This window comes from Achroia grisella, unplaced genomic scaffold (genome assembly GCF_030625045.1).
Source record: "Achroia grisella isolate CSIRO2021 unplaced genomic scaffold, CSIRO_AGI_Agris_v1 utg461, whole genome shotgun sequence".
In the NCBI taxonomy this organism is placed as follows: Eukaryota; Metazoa; Arthropoda; class Insecta; order Lepidoptera; family Pyralidae; genus Achroia; species Achroia grisella.
Genome location: NW_026712871.1, coordinates 2,704,146 through 2,726,700, shown reverse-complemented (window position 1 = coordinate 2,726,700; position 22,555 = coordinate 2,704,146). Strand labels below are relative to the sequence as shown.

General features: G+C 37.0%; 2 protein-coding genes across 2 annotated transcripts; both read left to right on the top strand.

Moving 5' to 3' along the window:
* Nucleotides 1-22: 22 nt before the first annotated feature.
* Nucleotides 23-6,591, top strand: LOC131845297 (uncharacterized). The gene is made up of 5 exons (XM_059194340.1): nucleotides 23-320; nucleotides 1,760-1,936; nucleotides 2,345-2,525; nucleotides 3,833-3,967; nucleotides 4,338-6,591. Exons 1-5 carry the CDS (start codon nucleotides 96-98, stop codon nucleotides 6,530-6,532), a joined length of 2,913 nt encoding a protein of 970 aa, XP_059050323.1. The 5' UTR covers nucleotides 23-95; the 3' UTR covers nucleotides 6,533-6,591.
* Nucleotides 6,592-7,351: 760 nt separating this feature from the next.
* LOC131845298 (zinc finger protein 184-like) lies at nucleotides 7,352-22,555 on the top strand. The gene is made up of 11 exons (XM_059194342.1): nucleotides 7,352-7,550; nucleotides 8,420-8,542; nucleotides 10,542-10,808; nucleotides 11,922-12,218; nucleotides 13,249-13,403; nucleotides 15,300-15,396; nucleotides 16,765-16,880; nucleotides 17,451-17,562; nucleotides 18,483-18,581; nucleotides 20,949-21,080; nucleotides 21,910-22,555. The coding sequence occupies exons 1-11, from the start codon at nucleotides 7,446-7,448 to the stop codon at nucleotides 22,021-22,023; spliced, it is 1,617 nt and encodes a 538-aa protein (XP_059050325.1). The 5' UTR covers nucleotides 7,352-7,445; the 3' UTR covers nucleotides 22,024-22,555.

Below are 22,555 nucleotides of genomic sequence, written 5' to 3'. Positions count from 1 at the left end.
CCTAAACAATCACGTACAGACTGTAATTGGTAGTATTATAGTTAATACAATTTTTTTCTGAATTGGAATTCTGTTTACTTGATGTAAATATAAAAATGAAGCGAATTAAAAGTCATAAAATAAAAAGAGAGAAACCAGAGCCGTCTGCTTCTGCCTCGCGAGATCAAGAGGAGCATGATTTGGCTTATTACATACATGATCGGGTTGAGTTGGTGCACCAAATTTTCTCCTCCATCAAACCTAAGGATCTGAAATCTATGACTCCTGAATGCATACGGCATCTCACTACTGATAATATAAAGGAACTGTGTACTGAGGAGGTAAGGGAAGAATGTATATATAATAAATAGACTTACTCATCATTATCTCAGGCTGGAACACGTCCACAGCTGCACAAAGGCCTCCCTCAAAGATCTCCACGACGATCGGTCCTACACTTCTCGTATCCATCGCCTTCCAACGATCTCGATCAGATTTTCGGTCCACCTTGCTGGAGGCCTTCCCATGCTGCGTCTTCCGGTCTTAGGCTTACTATTTATTATGTATACATTATTTGTTTTCTTTTCTTTCTTGTCTTGTCTGTAGTTGCGGAATAGTTATAAAATGTTGTGAGTAGAGACAATATATATTATAGATGATAATAAACTGACAATATGTGCATAAATATATTGATCTTATATAATAAATAGCAATAATAGAGTGTAAGGTGAGGTGACACAGTCACCTTACCTTATATTCTATTTAGTGATTCCCAAAGTGATCTATATCAACCCCCAGGGGTCTATGACAAACTGCAAGGTCTATGACAGCGGTCATCTTATGTTTTTAACACTAAACTTTACTATAGTTATAAATTTACAAAAAATCAAATCCAGGAACAATGGGGCATCTACCCAAAACTGAAAAAAGGGGCAAGGGGTCTACTACACAAAAAAGGGGAACCTCTGGTTTAGACAATTTTTTTTTTTTGTTTTTTGTTTGTTTGTCTTACTAGCCATAATCAATTGCTAGTGTTACATTGAAATGTCTAGGTAATTATGTCCCATACATGTCTTACGAGAATTTCTTCTGAAATATTGCATATATTCGACAACCCCTGTGGTCTAGCACCTAGCATACCACCTTCTGATGGTCACGGGTTTGATTCTCCTCACGGCACAAACTCTTGCACCCAGACTGTGTGGAGACTAGATTGTCTGGGTGTATAATAATAATAATAAAGCCTTAACCATTACTATTAACTTTACAAATTTATACATGTGTTTAGGCAGTAACTGTGTTCCTGTTAGTTTATATTTATTACTTCACTGTTTCTTTTTTCTTTCCCGTTTGAATGTCAACAGTCTGTCATGACGTGACATGGGCCTCCTCGAAAGGTCTGGGTGTATTCTATGTATATTCTGTATGTATTTACAAAAAAAAGTATCTAAGCATTTGTATCAGACGTCTAGTACCCATAACACAAGCTCTGCTCACCATAGGACTAGATGGTGCTATGTTAATTGTCCAGGGTTATTTATTATAGATTTAGAATAAAAAATAATTCTAGTGCATGTGCAAGTTTGAAAGATGAAATTCTCAATACCACTTGTTTTTCTGTATAGATAGTATTTATAATTTGGAGATTTTCCAATTAAATATTTAGTTTTCAAGATTACCGTGGAGATTTTTGACTTTGTTCAGCAGCAGACATCTTTCAGGCTGATAATGATGAATTAACAAACAGACAGGACTCATTTATGTTATTATATCTTTACAGTTACTAGGCATAAGTTCAAAACGCCTATGTGCAATACTTGATGGTGCCCAGCCCCCGTCTGACACAGAATCGTCGAGTCCCTCTCTGTCTCCAGACCAGTTGGAAACAATATCCCTTGACAGCATCTCATCTGATGAAGATATACTCAGTCAGACTAGCAGTAAAAAGAGTAAAAAGGTATTATTTAAAAACTTATTAACATTGGACCTAGAATAGAACCTTGTGTGACACAAGATATAAAATATAAACAGAAAGCTAATTTAATATTTCTTATTTAATGGATAAAATTATGACTCTAAACAAACTGGCATTGGCACTGGCCACTGAATTTCTTGATATTAATATTCATTTTATTGTTTTAGAATAGTCTGAATGGTATACTCAAATGCTTTTTCAAAATCCATCCCAATTTTTCATTGTAGTGTAATGAACACAGACTACTTAAGTCTAGTATAGTAATCTACTCTGTTGTTGTAATTATTATATAAACTACTCTGTATTTTTTTGGATATCTCATAGTAAACACGTGATTAATTAGAGATAGGTTTAATTTATAATATTCATTATTAAACATTTTCTGCGCAGCATAAACATCGACGGCGTGAGTCTAAATCTAAGAAGAAGAGTAAGAAAAGCAAACATAGTGATGAAGAGAATGAAGAGAAATCTAAAGCTTCCCGTGCTGGATTAACTGTATTGGAGTTACTGGAGTTACAAGCGAGGGCCAGAGCGATACGTGCACAGTTGCAGCAGGAACAGGCGGCTAGTGAGTGTTTTAAAAATCATATTCATAACTAGCTGTGCCCGCAACACGCGGACGAACCGCGTGTTGTAGTGACCTTGATCAAATCTAGAAAAAATATTTAATAATCAAAAAAGGCAAAGAAAAAAGATTCCTCGTTATAGTTTCGAAAATGATTATATTCTATACAAACTTTCATCCCCTATTTTTTCCCCCTTAAGGGTAACAATTTTACAAACTTAGTCTTATTTATTTATATTTAATTATAAGTTTCAAGATTCTAATTTTAAAAATGACGATACTTCCATAGAACCCTTTATCTCCCTTTTCAACCCCTTACAACTCTTTATTCGCATTTAAAAGTAGCCTATGTCCTTTCTCAGGGCCTAGACTATATGTGTACCAAATTTCATTTAAATCGATTCAGTAGTTTTGGCGTGAAAGCGAGACAGACAGACAGACAGAGTTACTTTCGCATTTATAATATTAGTAAGGATTGAAATAACAAAAAAAATTGCAAATTTTCAAATTCAAAAATCATTTATTCATGTAGGACATTTTAGCCGCTTATGAACGTCAAATTTTTACATTATAATTTTATTTTTTTTCCCTACCGTCCAGTTCGGTATATAGATCCAATTGAGAAGAACTGGCAAGAAACTCAATTAAATTTTTTTTTTAAAAGTCAGTTTATTTACAATGTATAGTTATTTATATAGGTGTCTATGTCTAACAATAAATGAAAATCCCGTGCATGAACAACTATTGCCATGCACACTCGTCATTCAAGTAATTGTTTAGTGAGTAATAGGCTTTGCTCAGTAAATATGATTTAATAGATGTTTTGAATTTATTTAAGGGTAATTCCAATATATCCTTTAGTATCTTATTGTAAATTTTTATACCTATTCCCATAAAAGACCTATTGACTTCTCAAAACGATACTTGGGAACAGCAAGTTTGTCTTTAAATCTAGTATTAATATTATGAATATTGCTGTTTTTTGAATATAAGTCAAGATTTTTATGAACATATAGGATATTTGAATATATAAATTGAGAAGCAACAGTGAGAATATTTGCCTCTTTGAATTTCTCTCTTAATGAGTAACAACTCTTCATACAGTAGATCGCTCGAATGGCACATTTTTGTAATATGAATATATTTTTAATATCTGCCGCTTTTCCCCATCATAATATTCCATAAGAGAGTAAACTATGAAAATGACTAAAATAGACCAATCTAGCAGTATCGGTATCAGTGTACTGTCTAACCTAACGCATGGCAAAAGCTGCTGTTAAAAAGGTTAATTATACATATATTTATTTTAGAAATAGCCATAGAACCTGCACCAGCAGCCACAAACAACTCTGATTCGTCAACCGATGAAGTGGAAGTCAAAGAGGAGCCTGCTGAAATTGTTGAAATCAGCAGCAGCGAAGATGAAAAACCACAGATTAACAATGGTAACAGTATTTTCTTTTTTTTCTGTAAGTAACCTCTTTATTGTCGAACAGATGACTTTTATGGCATAATTAGAAAAAAAAACTGCATCCCTATTCATCATAATGCATTGTAGCTCCAAAACATTCTGAACACATTGATGAAAAAAATTGATTTACCTATGATACAACATTGTGTGAGCGTACTTGTAACGACTGTAACTGCAATACTAGATATTTAAGAACTTTATTAACATTAGATTAGAAAAAAAATATACTAACAAATGGGCCATTGATGCCAAAATAAACATCTTTATTATTATTATTGCAATGTATAATGTATCTATAGAATCAATCACATGACTATTTATATGCCTTTATACTTATTTTTCAGAAAAATCTTCCTCGCCTAGCAAAGTACCAGATAGGACGGACAACGCGCAAAAAATCATAAAACGAGTAAACGATCTTGTAATTACAGTTCCACAAAAGAAGAAAACGAAAAAAATTACATTAAAACGAAGCAAAGTTATACCAGAGCCTTCACACTTGCTTATAAATACAAATAATGCTTCAAGTGTAGAAACAGCTGTTGTAGTTGATAAAGCGAGCCATGTTATTGGAACATCATCTACTACGCGTGCCGAAACTCTAAAAGGAGCTGTTAACGTTGGAGACAAAGATCTGAAATCTAATGAAAAGCAAAAAAGGAAACCAAAGAAAAAGAATAAAAAGAAAAGCAGTGAAAAGGACGGAAGTGATCACGACGAAATAACTTTGCAACTATCTGATAGTGAAAAAATGGATTTACTTGAAGATTTGGATCATAAAAATTATGACAAAGTTTCTAGTTCGAGTACAGAAGATTCTGAAAGCAGTAGTTCAGATTCCGAAGAGGAACGTAATTCTAAAACTACTGCAGTGAATAAGAAATTTGATAATAATAAGCAAAAAACTAAGTCTTCGTTAAAAGAGAAGGTAGAAAATAATACAGTAACAGTTGAAATACCTGGTACGTCGACAAAAACAAATGAAAAGGAAATAATCGATAATTCTGTAACAACTAATGAAAGCATAATTCAGAAGGCAAAAGATGTTAATAATCTTCAAATAAATTCATCTGAGAATGAAATGGCGGAGATTGATAGACAATCAGAATCAAAGATTGAATTGTGTATTGATTCAGAATTGTTAAGGGTCAATGAACAATTAGACGCCAAAATATGTGAAGGCGATAATAACGAAAAACAAACTAAAGATTTCACCAATGAAACAGAAAAAATAAATAATGAAAGTGAAATTGAAAATATTGAATCCTTTTCAACTCAAAATGACAAAGATGTCTCTAATATAAATATTACAGTTGACAAGCCTGAGGAATCGGACAAAAATGTTAAAAATATTCAACAAGACAACCTTGAGAGTGTTGATAGAAATGGTAATGTGGATGAAAATTTCACCCAAAGTGATACCATCAAAGGAGGTGTTCAGGAAACCGCATCAACTTCCAGTAGCATTATTAGAAAGGAATCAACAAAAAACTTATCTGATGGTGAATTAACTGATCGTGATAGTTCCGAAGTAGAAGCTGTAGATTTAAAACCCGAAGTCGTCTGCATATCAGATGAAGAAACAAATCACAGTCACAAGAAAAAGAAGAACAAAAAGAAAGAAAAAAAGAATAAAAAGGAAAAGAAATCAAAAAAGTCCAAAGCGGATTTTCGTGAAGGCTGTGATCAGAATTTTTACGTTGAATGCCCAGAAACTGATGTTTTAGACAATTCGGTGTCTGTGGATAATAGAATCATAGACAAAGATAAGATCAATGAAAACCATATAGAGCAAAATGAAATATTGAATAATAAAACACTAACATCTAGGTGTGATGATGATGTCTACGAAATCTTGGAACTATCTGATGACTCGTCTTGTTATGAAGTAGAAGGAACCGTTTTATCTAAGGAGCCTACAGCAGAGGAGATAGAAGCCTTATCCGCCAAAATAGACGAAATAGAAAAAAGACAAGAGGTAATTACCGATGAAGAAATACGCGAGCACGAAAGAGCAGAAGCTGAGAAAACCGAAGGAAACAAGAATGATGAAAATGTTGAACACATTTCTTGGAAAGATAGATATTTGGAGAGTAAAAAGGTAAAAAAAGTATTAAGCACGTCGAATATATTAAACGCATTGAGAAAGAAGAACAAAGAATTGAAAATAAAGCTAGAGGAGTCGAGAAATAAAGAGCTAGAAGTAGATGTACAAAAACAAGATGTAGTTGTAGAATGTAAGAAAAATTTAGAAGAAGGATCAATTGATCAGTATCTCACATTAGAAGGATCTACCAAATATGTAGATCCTGTTAAAGAAACTATACCTGACAAAGACGTACAGAATGACACACAAATGGAAGCAACAGAGAGCGTCGTAACTAGAGAAATGAAGAAGGACGCGAAACAGTTATTGAAAATGTATAAAAGATTAATAAAATATAATGACATGAACAAGGAAAAAAATCCAAGTAAAAAGAAGAAGAAAAAGCAAAAGAAAAAAAAGGAGGAACAACCAACACTTGTGAATAGCGTATAGAAACAGTAAGACAAAAGAGCAAAGAAATAACTTAATATTTTCTATTAAATTTATTTACATTCTGACGAGCTGTACCAATATTTGTATTACCTTTTCATCTTAAATCGATCTCCTGTCCTATTCAAACGGGGACGGAAATTACGACGGTCTGAGCCAAAGTTCGGAACCTTTCTGTATATAAGCTGCTTTTCCCCATAATAAAATTACATAACTACAGTATACTAATGTGCAGCAAAGTGCTGAATGTGCCAATTCTTTTTTTTAATCTAAAGTAATAAAACGATTAAATCACTAAAACATTTTTTGTAATACTTAAATTGATTAATGATCAACGAAATTAAATTATAATACATGAAAAGATATTAATTATGACAAAAGAAATTATAGGAAATATGCGTTTCATATTGCCACACGCATTAGTCATCCACAGCCTTAGAGGAGTGAAGGTTGAGGCTTCGGGGTGAATCCCATTACCACGGCAACAATGCCCATATTGCTGGATTTAAGCCTCTTACGGCGGGCTACTTAAGAAACTAACAGAAATGCAATGAAAGTGTATATTTTTTTTGTTAACACATATTTCCAGTCATTGCTATTGCTTGGGGACTAATTTATTTTTAATATTCATTTTTGTCGTAATTCTTCGTCTACGCACTGATACTCTCGTTCTTTGGTCGCTAGTAATTCTCCATCTACTGCTGAATCTTAAATGTCATTCATACATCAGTCATTCCATTTGTCAGGTATCAGTAAGAATGTCAACGTCAGTTACATACGAATAGCGACGCTGTTTTTGTTACTGATTTGTTTGTAAAAAAACATTGCAATTAAATTCGTAATTTTAATCACAAATGTTAAATAAATACTGTTCCAATTTTTTTTATAATTGTATACTACGGTATAATTTCCAGAAATGGAACAATTATGCACCGCGTGCCTGTGCACCGGACGGAAATTGTATTACATCGTGCAAACGGGTTTCTATGATTTGTATTCACAAATTTTGAATGAAATATCCGTAAGTAACAATTTATATTGCTTTTATAAAGAACTATAGTGATTCTAGTATGTTTAGAAGCAATACACACAACTTTAGTTAATAAATTGAAACTGGTTTTATGAAATTTCACTCGGTAGTATAAGTAACACATTTTATAGTACCGGGTTCCTGATCCCGAGTATCTGATCTTTTGATGATTAATAACGGAAATTTAAGATATTCGCGTGTATTGTGGCCGCGTGAAATTAGCAGTGTGATGCTGCTGCAGTGTGATCTCTCCACCCTATGAAGTCTGGACTTCATAGGGTAGGGGGTAGATCACACTGCTCTGCCTCTGGAGGCATAACAGCAGTCTTCAAGAATAGCTACATGTGATGGTTTTTGTAAATCTTCCAAATGTAATAATCGTGAAAGGTTGTGAGTATAGAACAATGTTTGTTACTCTTTCACACAAAGAGTACGGAACATATTTTCATGAAACTTTACAGTAATACAGCTTATACATCAGAATAACACATATGCTATAATAATAATAATATTGATATAATAATAATAATGGATTTATTATTATTATTATTATATGCTATAATTTAAAAAGATATTATGCAAGTTGGGTGAAATATAATGATGAAGTTGGGGGGATCAGCTAGTATATTATATTGTGTGGTACACCCACCTATGCTAACGGTGTACACTGGCGGAGCACCTGGAGGTTGATAGGATCCGTATAAAGTTAGATCACTTAAATGACAAACATTAAACAATACGAGCTGAGTTTCTTGTCAGTTCTTCTCACCTCGAAATCATTCTGATCAGACGGTAGATTTGACATATCATAAGAGTCTGTAATAGACCTACAAGAATAAAGATATTTTGAATTGAATTAGGTATATAACACATCCCAGATGTGTGTGCGAGTGTGCTGGGAGTGCCGTGCTACACTGCAGCGCTGGCAACGCTTCAAGGATCTGGTCAAGCGCTCACACACGTCACTCCTTCACATCCAGGACGTAAGTATTTTTTTTCTTTGGGGCCGTTCAAGTATTACGTAAGAACTATAGGGGGGTGGGGGTCTTTGCTTTGCTTATTTTCGATGACATGGGGGATAGGGGAGTCTAGATGATGATTACATCATCGGCAGTTATTTACTAATGATTTGCTAAAAAACAATACATTAATTAAAAAATGTTTACGTAAGCATGGGGGGAAGGGGTAAGAGCTTTGCTTACTTTTCTTGACAAGGGGGATGGAGGGTAAATAATTTGAATAAATCTGCTTACATAATACTTGAACGGCCTCTTTTAAAACACAAGCTGTAGTCTCTAGAGAAAACTTTAGCAGGACTTTTTTTCTGAAGGTTTTCTGCAATGTTTGTTATGTTGCAGAAAACCTTCAGAAAACATCAAAACATCTTCATTCCACAAGTGTACATAGATTTAGACATATGGGGATTAATTGCGCTGTGCCTACACTTTTAATATTTCTGTCGACACTTGACACCCTTCCATTAGTTTACGTCTCCACTAACATAGATTTAAGTTAAGTGTAAAATCAGTTTACGTCCCGACTCCGCGTCGACTGTACGCGTTATTAATAAGCCATGCCTACACTTGTAATATTTCTGTCGACACTTGTAACCCTTCCATTAGTTTACGTCTCCACTAACATAGATTTAAGTTAAGTGTAAAATCATTCTACGTCCCGACTCCGCGTCCACTGTACGCGTTATTAATAAGCTATGTAGCACGCTACCAATAAACTTAATAATGTACAATAAATAGTGCAATCATTTTACCTGTATACTACAATAAATAATATATTATGTAGCGCCACCTCATCACAACATATATAACGCTACAGTGATGAGGATACCACCACGCTACACTGTCAAAGAGACTGATCTCATCTCGTCTCGTCTCATCTCGTCTGGCAGTTAAATGTAGTTACAGTACTAAAAATCATACTGTGCCTGCACCAAAAGTTTTACCACTGCTGCTTGTACCAAGATGGTCACCGAAACAAAATTTAAGATTGAGTTCAACTGACTCCATCGAATGAGTTGAGCAGGGGCTCATTTTCATCCCTTTTTTTATAAAATTGTTGTGATTTTTTTTATACCACTTAGTTGGCAAACAAGCATACGGCCCATCTGATGGTAAACGGTTACCGTAGCCTATGGACGCCTGAAACACCAGGGGTGTCACGTACGCGTTGCCGACCCTTAAGAAACCGTAATATACCCTTCTTGAAAAACCCCATGCTGTAGTCTCTCGAGAAAACCTTTGCCAAAAAGATTTCACAAACCTTTGCCAAAAAGATTTCACAAACCTATGCCAACACTGATTTCACAAACCTTTGCCAAAAAGATTTCACAAACCTTTGCCAAAAAGATTTCACAAACCTTTGCCAACACCGATTTTCGTCTGTTGAATCCGTTGATAACAACAGCAGTCATGAGCGAAGAGTCAAGAGTGCTAGATTTCAAACGTTTTTTACACCAATTTTGTGACTTCACAACTCTTTGTCGACTATTGTCCGGCAATTTTATAAAGAGTAGTTTATAAATATATTTACATTTTATTATTATTTCTTATGTATGTTAGTCTGTAAGGTATTTATAATATGGGCCATGTAGCCTGAATTTACATATAAAATTCTCGTGTCACAATGATAGTTACCATACTCCTCTAAAACATCACCGATTTTTATGAAATTTTATATGCATATTCAGTAGGTCTGAGAATCGGTTACTATCTATTTTTCATACCCCTAAATGATAAGGGTTGTCCACTTCTAATATTTTTTTTTTATTTATTTGGCAAAAATTTTTATTATGTGTCATTAGAAAATACATACAACCCTAAATTTTCACCCTTCTATCACCAACCCCTATTTTTTTATAGTGTTATTAATTTATATGGCAAAACAACGTTTGCCGGGACAGCTAGTAGAGAAATAATATCTAGTTTTAAAATACTGGAAAAGTAAAAAGTAAATCTATTTCAACAGAACAACCTTGAGACTGTATCGCAGGCATCACAGCTTCAAATCCAGCACATCACAACCACCAGTTTCCCATCAATCAAAGTGAAGACTGAAGTCACAGATCACCTCAACGTGCAAACCATAGATGTGAATGAAGAAGACCCAGTTGTGGATACCAATGGATATTTCCATGCGGAGAGTATTGATGTAAAGGTGGAGTCAGAACACTGTGAGCCAGAGACCTTCGTTAATGACCTCCATGTTGTATTTGAGGATGTTGGAAAAGAAACAGTGAGTTTTTTACTACCTACGACGGTACGACACTTTTAGCCTGTATTTTTAAATTTTTTTTTGAAGATGGGTATGCAATGGTGCACCCACCTGCGCTGACAGTATACGCTGGCGGGGCACCAGTGGAGGATGATAAGAACATGTTGTCAGGTCAGTTAGCACATCGTGACAAATTTACTAGCAATTTATTACGATGGTTTCCAGGAGGCACGACACGTTTTTTCTTGTATTTTTAATTTTTTTTTGGAGATGAGAATGTAATTGTAAATAAACTGGCTTTAAAAAAAAAGTAATTCAATTGAGTTTCTTGCCAGTTCTTCTCAATTGGATCTATATACCGAACTGGACGGTAGGGAAAAATAAAATTATAATGTAAAAATTTGACGTTCATAAACGGCTAAAATGTCCTACATGAATAAATGATTTTTGAATTTTGAATTTTTTTGAATTTAATGGTGCACTTGACTGCGCTAACGGTATACTCTGGCGGGACACCAGTGGAGGATGATAAGAATATGAGGTCAGGTCAGTTAGCACATCGTGACAAACTCCAAGTTTCCAGGAGGAAATGCGTGGAGGTCGACCTAACATGGTAGTAGATTGGCAATGGCAATTACTTGTTCCTATTACTGACAAGCCCCTCCCCCGCCCCCTCGTTTTTCGTGTTAGAGGGGAGCACATTGACCCGGCCCACCACGCCGCCACAACTTTGAACTTTATATCGACATTGCATGACTGTTTCAATTTACATCACTACGTCTTTTATAGTATTTAGAGCTAGTATGTATATTAAATACATATAAATAAAATTGGATTGTTTGTTTGTAATATTGAAATAACCGTTTTTTACTACATGCATATGAATATAAATACTTTTAACTAACATTTAAAAATAACATTTTTTACAATTATCGTCTGTCTGTCTGTTTGTTCCGGCTAATCTCTGAAATGGCTGGACCGATTTTGACAGGACGTTTTTTGGCAGGTAGCTGATGTAATAAGGAGTAACTTAGGCTATTTTATTTTAGAAAAATAAGTTAAATTCCACGCGGACGTATTCGCGGGAACAGCTAGTATTAAATATATTTAAATAAATGTGATTTGTATTGACAGGACCTGAAGTTAAAATCAAAAAGGAAATTAAAAGAGAAATCAATAAACAAAAAGATTAAGACGAAGAAAAAAAAGAAACTAAAAGTTGAAACAAAGAAGAATGCGAATATTGAAGAAACGGAATTGAATTCTGATGGTATAAGCGATAGAGAGGATTTTATCCACGATAATAATGATCTAGAAGAATCTACAGATCTTGTAGAAGAGAAGGTAGAAGAGTTTAAGTGCAAAGAATGTGATTTGTTATTTAATTTAGAAACAGAATGGAGATCTCATATTGATACTGTACATAAACAGGTATAAATTCGTATTTTATATCTTTACAATACATTTTATATCCCCTCCGATTGATCCCCCGTCCAATTCAAACGGGGACCGTTTTTACGACAGCCTGAGCCGAGGTTCGAACCCCTAGCGGTGCCCTCAGACTGGCGTCGTATCCGTCAGGCGGGAGTTGTCCTTCAGCCGCTCCATAAGTCCTTCCTTTGGTTTGTGCCATCTGCACTCGCCCCCTATCGTCCGGTGAAGCTGTAAAGGACAGCTACGGCCAGCATTAGAGTAGTCCGAAATTTTTTTTTTTATAATAATAACCCGGGACAATTCACACAGCGCCATCTAGTACCAAGCCAAGCAGAGCTTGTGTTATGGGTACTAAACAATTGATATAAATCTATACTAATATAGTTTGTTTGAACGCGCTAATCTCAGGAACTACTAGTTCGAATTGAAAAATTCTTTTTGTGTTGGATAGTCCAATTGTCGAAGGCTTTAAGCTATATAAGATTACGCTACGACCAATAGGAACGGAGCTACAATGAAAAATATTGCAAAAGGTGGGGAAATAAAACGCAGACAAAGTTGCGCAGATCAGCTAGTACTTCATAAAATAATTCTTGTAAACAATACCATCTTTACCATAAGGGCACACGGGGCCCGTACCCAGGGCCCCATTCTCAGGGGTCCCCGAAGGACTGACAATATTTCTCACACATTTATTCTCAAAAGATCTTTGTCGGGCACACTACACTTTTTCACAAATCAGTAATGTTATCAGAAGGTATTTACAAGGCATATACTACGCCATTATACCGATTACTTCGCATATTCCTATGTTCTTATACCTAATGAGCTTTTTTTTTACTTTCCAAAAGGGCCAAAAAGCCTTGTTCAAGACGGCGCTGCTTGTAAATATATAGAAACTATTATACTCATGAACACAAATGTTTGTATCTTGCTAGAAATCGAACCCGCGACCAGATCCAAACTAATAGATCACAAAATAACTGAATCTGAGGTACAGTACGCCTTTGTTTTGTTCTGATTTCAGACTGATAGAATAAATAAGAGTAAAGTTAAAGTTAAGAGAAAAGGAAGTGAGAAGGAGAAGAAACCCAGCAAGGAAGTGAGTCGGGACGAGAAGCCGCAGTGCGTGGAGTGCGGGAAAATGTTCAGCTCGAGGAAGACTTACAGATACCACCTCAAGTGAGTTCACTCTGTTTTATAAGTGGGGAATGGCGTAGCTACCTAGGGACTAGGCAGTGCTCCGAGGCTGTAAACCTCAGGTGGCCCTCGAGCCGTTACCAGAAAATCTCGATCGAACTGGACTTTTGAAAATTTCTCCCATTTTCAAATTAATATGACATGTAACCCAATTTTAATCATGGCAACTCAGTTGAGAGAAATTCTAAAGTTATACCTTCGGAATTCACCTAAATTCTTTCTGTGGGTTGGCAGTGTTGTCAATTTGACGGATAGCGATATGTGCGTTTTAATAAAACTGTAATGTAGGGCACCACTGCTGAACAGTGGGGCCCCATTTTTTGTATTGCCCCAGGGTATTTATTTATTTATATACTCTTTATTGCACCAGGAAAAATTACATTAATAGAGTAATTAAAATAAAAGGGTACAAAAGGCGGCCTTATCGCTTATGCAATCTCTTCCAGGCAACCTTTGGGTAGAGGAGAAAAAACAAAAGGTGGGAGGTGGCATTAGAATAGGAGAGAAAAAAAAAAACACACTTGTACTTGGTTACCTAACTACGCCACTGCAAGTGGGGGGGTGTTGTAACGCCTGGAATGTACAAAATATCACAACCTAACTATCTCCCACCACAGAAGCTCTGTTTTTATATCTCTCATCAACCCATCGGTAGTCTGTGCATTATAATACTGTGTTTTTTTTTACCAATTATTGTTTTTTATTGTAAACTATCAACTCGCCCCGGCTTCGCACGGGTGTACATGTATTATACATATAAACCTTCCTCTTGAATCACTTTATCTATTGAAAAAAAAAAACCGCTTCAAAATCCGTTGCGTAGTTTTAAAGATTTAAACATACATAGGGACGGACAGACAGCGACAGCGACTTTTATACTATGTAATGTAAAATAATGATGTGGTTTAAACAGAAAACTAAAAGGTTGTAATTAATTTATCTGAGCTGTCTGTCTGTTTGTTCCGGCTAATCTCTGAAATGGCTGTATTGATTTTGACGGGACTTTTTTTGGCAGGTAACTGATGTAATAAGGAGTGACTTAGGCTACTTTTATTTTCTGAAAAAGAAAGTTAAATTCCACGCAGACGAAGTGGCGGGAACAGCTAGTTTTTATATATAATAATATACACGATGTTTGTCTGACCTTGTGGCTGCGCATGTGTCGTTTGTATGTTTGTTTTATGTATTTTGTTATTTTAAAATTTTATAATATTTATAATTTAATAATATGAACTACGTGCGTCGCAGCCGCAGGAGTTAAAAAAAACCGAAATTATTTTAATATATTTAATTAAAAATGGCCATTCAAAGAGGCAACGCTGCCAGTATCTTGGGTACGCTGCCTCGATGTGCCGCGTCGGATTACAATGATTGTTTTTTGTAATTGTTTATATAGAAAATTGACATTGAGGAATTATGTATATTTGTATGACATTTAGAAATATATTATAATTAAAAATAAAATATTACAAACTAAAATATGACAATAACTATCGTCGGACGAAGTTGGTACCGAATTGAGTTAAATGTGACAAATACTGAGACGCGGAAACAGTAATTAAGATGTCGAGTTAACAGTTGAAGAGAACGTTTTTAATTACATCCGTATCTGCCATACATTAAACCGTATCATTGAATTATATAATAGACAAAGTTAGGATTGCTATACATTTTTCACTAAGTTCAACGACTTATACAAACGTTTTGGAATATGACTTACTATAAGATGTCGAGGTAGCAGTTGACCAGCGTGGTGGGTCAGCGAAGATGTGAGGCGCTGATTCGTCATGAAGTACGGGCACAAAGTACAACGTGCTCCTCATCAGCAATTTCCTTATTAGCAACAGCTATATAAACTGTATGTATGTTCGTTTGCAGCGTACTACACAAAGGACAGAACAGGTATCCTTGTCCGCAGTGCGGGAAGGTGTACCAGTGGAAGAGCAACCTCGGACGACACATGCGCAGCCACAAGGTCAGACAAACATAGTGTATATCATTATATATAAAAACTAATTGAAATTTAACTTTATTTTTCTAAAATAAAAGTAGCCTAAGTAACTCCTTAATACATTAGCTATCTGTCAAAAAAAGTTCCGTCAAAATCGGTCTAGTCATTTTAGAGATTAGCCGGAACCAACAGACAGATACAAAAATTTAAAAAAATGTTATTTTGTACCCCAAATCAAATTCGCAATCGGTTCAGTAGTTTAGGAGTTCCAAAGCGGATAAACAACGTTACATGTCACGTCTATACATATAAAAATAAAATTGTGTCTGTTTGTAATATTGAAATAACTGTTTTTTACTACATGCATATGAATATAAATACGGTACATACACCAAAATAACATTTTTTGCAATTTTTGTCTGTCTGTCTGTATCTTCCTGCTAATCTCTGAAATGGCTGGACCGATTGTGACGGGACTTTTTTTGGCAGGTAGCTGATGTAATAAGGAGTAACTTAGGCTGCTTTTATTTTAGAATGATAAAGTTAAATTCCACGCGGACATAGTCGTGTGTACAGCTAGTAATACTCTCGGATATTTCTATTCTATTCTATTTAATTCTATTCTATTCTATTCTAACAATCCCCTTCCCCCCAGGTTTTTGTATTAATATTGGGCATGGTGGGATAAAATGAATTACGAGTACGCAGGGAATTGGAATAGAATAGAATAGAATAGAAAATCATTTATTCAAATAAACTTAATTTCAGCACTTTTGAATAGTCAACATTTTTTTAAATCTACCGCTCATTCGGAAAGCTGTTTCATCACAAGAAGAACAAGCAAGAAACTTGTGTGTTGCTCTTTTAAACAATCCTTGTAGGTTCACATTTTACAAGTCGAAACGTGTGAATACAAACTACCAACCAGCACTAATTCATTTAGGTTTGGCTATTTATTGTCTTATACATATTCAAAGTGTTTCGGGGACAAATCACCAATTCTCTGGTTCTTGGTTTGATAAGTTTTAGGGTACCAGATAATTACCTGGGGCGGCGACGAAGGCCCCAGTTAGTAGCGGTACCTCGCGGCAGAACTAATTTATTAAACAAGGCGTCCATGACACTCGCACTGGCCACTCTCACTGGTTTGTGTGTAGTCTGTGTGAATTCACAAAAACAACATTGTATCTTATATGTTATATTAACGAACATGTATAATACAGATATAATATTAGATACACTATTGTATTGGGCTTAGGCCTGTAATAATAGTGATGTTAATAAATAAATATATAAATATTTGTTCTCAACCGTCCGGTTCAGTGTACAGATTCAATTGAGAAGAATTGGCAAGAAACAAGTGAATTTGTTTTGTTTGTGGTGTGCGTGCAGGCGCGCGAGTCCGGGGAGCTGTACTGCGCCACGTGCGACAAGAGGTTCGCGTCCGTCGCCACGCACCGGCAACATCTGCGGGTCTCACGCAGACATGTCGCGGAGGCGGAGTTCAGGTACACCGGGGTGAGGGGCGACGGGGCACCGGGGACAGGGCGGGGGCACCGGGGACAGGGCGGGGGCACCGGGGACAGGGCGGGGGCACCGGGGACAGGGCGGGGGCACCGGGGACAGGGCGGGGGCACCGGGGACAGGGCGGGGGCACCGGGGACAGGGCGGGGGCACCGGGGACAGGTCTGGGGGCACCGGGGACAGGGCGGGGGGCACCGGGGACAGGGCGGGGGCACCGGGGACAGGGCGAGGGGCTGCCGTGACAGGGCGGGGGCACCGGGGACAGGGCGGGGGGCACCGGGGACAGGGCGGGGGACACCGGGGACAGGGCGGGGAGACCGGGGACAGGGCGAACGGGGGGCATCGGGAGACACAGGCGGGGTTCGGGGGATGCAAGCGGGGTTCAGGGCACCGGAGCACGCAGGCGGGGCACCAGGGCACGCAGGAGAGGCCTCGGGGTACCGATATAAATTAGGAACAATGTCGATGACGGCGCCAACAATTATGATGATATCGATGTAATTGTTCTGTGGTGTATGTTGAAATAAATTCATTTTATTCTATAACGTTAATAGTTTCGTGTGCGACGACTGCGGCAAGAAGTTCGTGAACAAGACTCGACTCCGGGACCACATCGACTGGGACCACCTGCACAAGGTCAAGTTCCGCTGCCAACTCTGCAACAAGGTACCAATTTTTCCCTAACCTTTTTGCCACGCACAACCACATTGCGGAATCACCTTCCAGAAATTTCCGAACCGATACGATATTGACATCTTCAAGAAAGCGTATTCCTTCTTACAAGGCCGGCAACGTACTTGCAATTCCCCTGGTGTTGGGTGCTCTAGGGCGCCGGTAATCACTTGCCATCAGGTGAGCCACAAGCTCATATGCTACAAAAAAAAGGTTCATGTATTAAATAGAAGATCATTTGTGTTCCTTAACGCTTAAAAAGCAGGTAGAGCTTTTTAAGAGACGAGACAAGCTTTAACCAACGAGCCAAAGTAGACTTTGTAAGTGAAACCATACTGCTACATTAAACTTAATTCAACTTGACAGAACCTTCTGTGACCCACTTGGAAATCCCTCAATAGACTGCACTCACTCATATACGGTAGAAAATGCTTCGCTCTCCAATCGATCCCCCATCCAATTGAAACGGATCGAAAATAATACGACCTGAGCCGAAATTCGAACCCCTAGCGGTGCCCTCAGACTTTCGTATCACTTTAGTTTGGAGTGCCAAACGGGAATTGAAATTACTACGACCTCAGCTGAAATTCGAACCCCTAGCGGTGCCCTCAGACTTTCGTATCCCTTTAGTTTGGAGTGCCAAACGGGAATTGAAATTACTACGACCTCAGCTGAAATTTGAACCCCTAGCGGTGCCCTCAAACTGTAGTCGTATCCGTCAGGCGGGAGTTGTCCTTCAGCCGCTCCATTTGTCCTTTGGTTTGTGCCATCTGCACTCGCCCCCTATCGTCCGGTGAAGCTGTAAAGGCCAGCTGCGGCCAGTGTTACAGTAGTCCGATAAAGGTATAAAATGCACATTTTTTTTATGTTGTGTTAAGATTGGATTAAATGTTGTAATGTTGGTATCATTGCAGCCGTTCAAGTGCCACACGTCTCTGTACGTACACGTTCAGAACGTGCATCGAGAGCGAGGACGAGACAACCTGTGCCACGTGTGCGGGAAGGCATACCAGGTATGGTATATTACATGAAGTAGACGTAGTATAACAAATAGAAATAGAAATAATCTTTATTCAAATAAACTCATTACAAGCACTTTTGAATAGTCATATTTTGATTCTACCACTCATTCGGAACGCAGACTCATCACAAGAAGAACGAGCAAGAAACTTGTGTGTTGCTCTTTTTAATAGATGTTTTTTTGTATAAATAATTACAGTGTAACAAGTAAGAGGCATGCGACAATCAACATAGAAATCGCTACGCACTCATTATTAGTGTAATCAGATAATATTGTCAGTGCTATGGATTTAAAGTTTTTCTATAAAAACATTATCGTTAACGAATTCTTCAATTTTATAGTAAGCTTTTTTGCAAAGGAACTGTTTTATTTGACATTTAAATCTTTTTTCTGGCAGATTTGTAACAGACTCTGGTATTTTATTGTAAAACCTTATGCAATTGCCATAAAACGATTTACTAACTTTAGCCAAACGACATTTAAGTAAAATCAGTTTGTTAACTTGAAAATAAGGATGTTATGGATATGAAATTTCGGATCGGATACGGATAGGTTTCGGATATAGGAATGATTATTATACGGGATGCGGATATGAAATTATTTCGAATTCAGAGAGTTTCGGATAATTTCGTAATAACACAAGTTTTAGCTAGCTTAACTTGGTTCTAGATGGCTAGACCCAAGTTAAGTTAGCTGTGAATTGTCCTGAGATTATTATTATTATTGTTTATAAATATATATTATATATCTTTGATGGGGTGTTAAACTTGTCATTGCGGGTAAATGTCACCAAACAATGACAATTATTATTATATATATATGTATATTTATTATATCTCCCTTTTTACAGGGGTAATATATTCAAACACGCGGGCCTTAGCCAAGCATGGATGAGTTATGTGATGAAGATAGAAATTTTCTGACTATTCGGCATGTGTTTAGTATGACGGCTTTTTGTAATAGGTCTATTGTAGAGGAGGGGATATGCAACGTGTCTAGATGTTTGTTCAGACTTGTTGGTATAATTCCTGTGGATGACAAAACTATGGGTACTATGTGGATGGTGTGTTCTTTCCATTGTTTTTTTAATTCTATTGCTAGATCTGTGTACTTTGCTAGTTTTTCATTGACTGTGCTCTGTATAGATAGATAGATAGATAGATAAAAATCTTTATTCGTATCCCGATAACAAAGATAGTACAAACAAAATTCAAATAACACATAAGAATAGTAAATAATTATAAAAAAAAAATACAACACATAATACTTTAACTTCCACATAAAATAAAAAACATAAAATAAACATTAAAATATATATGAGGTGCCACAGGGATACGAAAGGGTTGAGCTACTCAGTGAACAATTTGCTCAGCGAGCAAAACACTGATTTTCAGTAGCAGCCCAGTGGTGGTGCGATCGCGTGCAGCGACATATTCACTCAACAATCTTAATGTTACCAAAATTTAAATTAAACTAATTCTTAATAAAAATAATAGAAGAAAAAAATAATAAAATAAATAAATCAAAATGTATCAATATCAATATCAATTCAAATACAAATAACTGTTGACGCAGACCATTACCTAAGCGACCAAAGGCTTTCAAAAAATAATAATAATATATAAATGCTAGGAATTGTCTAGTAGAAAAAGTTTTATCTTTTTCTTAAATTTTTCTTATATTGTGTGTGTTTTGGATGGCTATATCTACAAGATATACTTTTTTATTGATTTTGTCGTGTAATGTTATGTCTGGTCTATTGTGATGTACAGTTTTGTCAGTAATTATTGTTCTATCCCAGTACAGTTTACAGTGATCATTTTCTAATACTATGACTTACGGAACAGAGACAAACACAACAACAGTGGTCGCTAACTATGGGCCCCATCAAAAAGCTCAGAGTCACTCAGAGGGCAATGGAGAGGGCTATGCTCGGAGTTACTCTGCGTGATCGAATCAGAAATGAGGAGATCCGCAGAAGAACCAGAGTGACCGACATAGCCCGAAGAATTGCGACTCTGAAGTGGCAATGGGCAGGGCACGTAGCTCGTAGGACAGATGGCCGTTGGGGCAGTAAAGTCCTCGAGTGGCGACCGCGAACCGGAAGATGCAGCGTGGGAAGGCCTCCAGCAAGGTGGACCGACGATCTGGTCAAGATCGCTGGAAGGCATTGGATGCGAGCAGCGCAGGACCGATCGTCGTGGAGATCATTGGGGGAGGCCTATGTCCAGCAGTGGACGTCTTCCGGGCTGCAATGATGATGATGATGATGATTTTCTAATACATTAATAGGGCTGTATTTGTAATATGGAACTTTGCTTTCTATGAATTTATTATTATTATATGTGTGTATTGGTAGAACGCGGCTAAGTTGAAGTATCACATCGTGGCCATGCATACATCGGAGACGCCGTACGAGTGCCCGCAGTGCGGCGCCGCCTTCGGCTGGTACTCCAGCCTCTACAGGCATCTCAGGGAGGTGCACTACAAGGTACCCACAGAGAACTCGATCCCGATCGTTTTTCCTAATCCCGATATTGTATTGGTAATAGAAAGTGGTAGAGAAAAAAGACAGTAAAAGATATCATAATTAAAATTTTAGTTAAATATTAAAAAAATTAATCAAAATAGTTGGCAACTGATATTTTTAATCTTATAAATGTTAGAATTCACATCATTATTGTAGAAAAAATCCGATATTTTAAAAGAAGGTAGTTTGTTTTTAGTACTAATGAAGTACTCAATGTAAGGATTATTACGAATATTGTAAATAGCGCCATCTAGTATTTATAGACCAACCTACTACACTGACTTTGGTCTATAAATACGGAGGTCGGTAGTTGAATAATCCTCTGTGCAGAGCGTGCCGGATGTGTTTTGGATATTAAAGTGAATTGTATTAGGAATAGGTTTGTCCCGGTCTTAGTTGGGCCTGGGGGGAAGCTGCAAGTAGTGAAGGCGAGTGTTAATGCATTCTAAAAGGGCCTTTTAAACCTACACCCGTGTCACAAGTCACGGGCGCTACTTGGGGTTTCCCTTGCGGTAGCCGGCTTCAAAGCCGTCGATCATAATTAGTGCTTCTTACATAAAGTTGAAGTAAACATATGAAGAGTAAAAATTAAATGTAATTATAATCACGATTAGCTGTCCCCGCGACTTTGTCCGAGTGGAATTTTCCACGTGGACGAAGTCTCGTGTACAGCGGGTCATATATATAATTTCTACATATATATTTTATAAATGTTTGACCGGAGCGGGTGAAGATCCAGAGCTAGTCCACATAACAACCCCATTCCAATAATAACCATGTTATTTCACAGATGAAAGCGCAGCCTAAGAAGTCGAAACGAATAAAGCGAGATGACATTCTACCGGTTCCTAATCTGCAAGCCTTGCAGCCGGGACCTGCAAGTCCCACCAGAAGTAGACTGTAAAACTTCGTATGTACCTCAGTCTCACCTATTTCAGCCAAGCAGCTTGCTTTGTAAGTTGTTTCGGTTGTAGTGCAGATTAGGAAGTGATATTAGACATCACAAACGTCACAAATTATTTTGTGATGTTGACTGCCTGTGATCTAGTTGTTTACCACAGCTTGGGTTCGATTTCTCGCACGGTACAAACATTTGTATTCATGATTATGATTGTTTGTATCAGTCTGCATGTTTTCTATGTATGTATTAGTAAAATATGGTCGAGCGCAGTGATGGCTGGCTCATAGGTCATACTCGTGAACGAGTGCTGCTTGTAGGGACTGGTCTGTTCTTATCACTACGACTGATTTAATCCTATTGTGTACTTAATATCTGAAGCTGAATAAATTGGTGGTTTGTATTCGCACGTTACGAATTGGAAATGTAAAATTACAAGGATTATGTAAAAGAGCAACACGCAAGTTTCTTGCTTGTTCTTCTTGTGATGAGACAGCTTTCCGAATGAGCGGTACATTTAAAAAAATCTATGACTATT

What these genes read in the sequence shown, in the direction of transcription:
- LOC131845298 (XM_059194342.1), top strand. Translation starts at nt 7,446, where the DNA reads ATGGAACAATTATGCACCGCGTGCCTGTGCACCGGACGGAAATTGTAT. An exon ending in TTGATACTGTACATAAACAG is followed by an intron (nt 12,219 to 13,248) that starts GTATAAATTCGT and finishes TTCTGATTTCAG; the next exon opens with ACTGATAGAATAAATAAGAG. An exon ending in TGTGCGGGAAGGCATACCAG is followed by an intron (nt 18,582 to 20,948) that starts GTATGGTATATT and finishes GTGTATTGGTAG; the next exon opens with AACGCGGCTAAGTTGAAGTA.
- LOC131845297 (XM_059194340.1), top strand. Translation starts at nt 96, where the DNA reads ATGAAGCGAATTAAAAGTCATAAAATAAAAAGAGAGAAACCAGAGCCG. An exon ending in GCAGTAAAAAGAGTAAAAAG is followed by an intron (nt 1,937 to 2,344) that starts GTATTATTTAAA and finishes TTTTCTGCGCAG; the next exon opens with CATAAACATCGACGGCGTGA. An exon ending in AAAACCACAGATTAACAATG is followed by an intron (nt 3,968 to 4,337) that starts GTAACAGTATTT and finishes CTTATTTTTCAG; the next exon opens with AAAAATCTTCCTCGCCTAGC.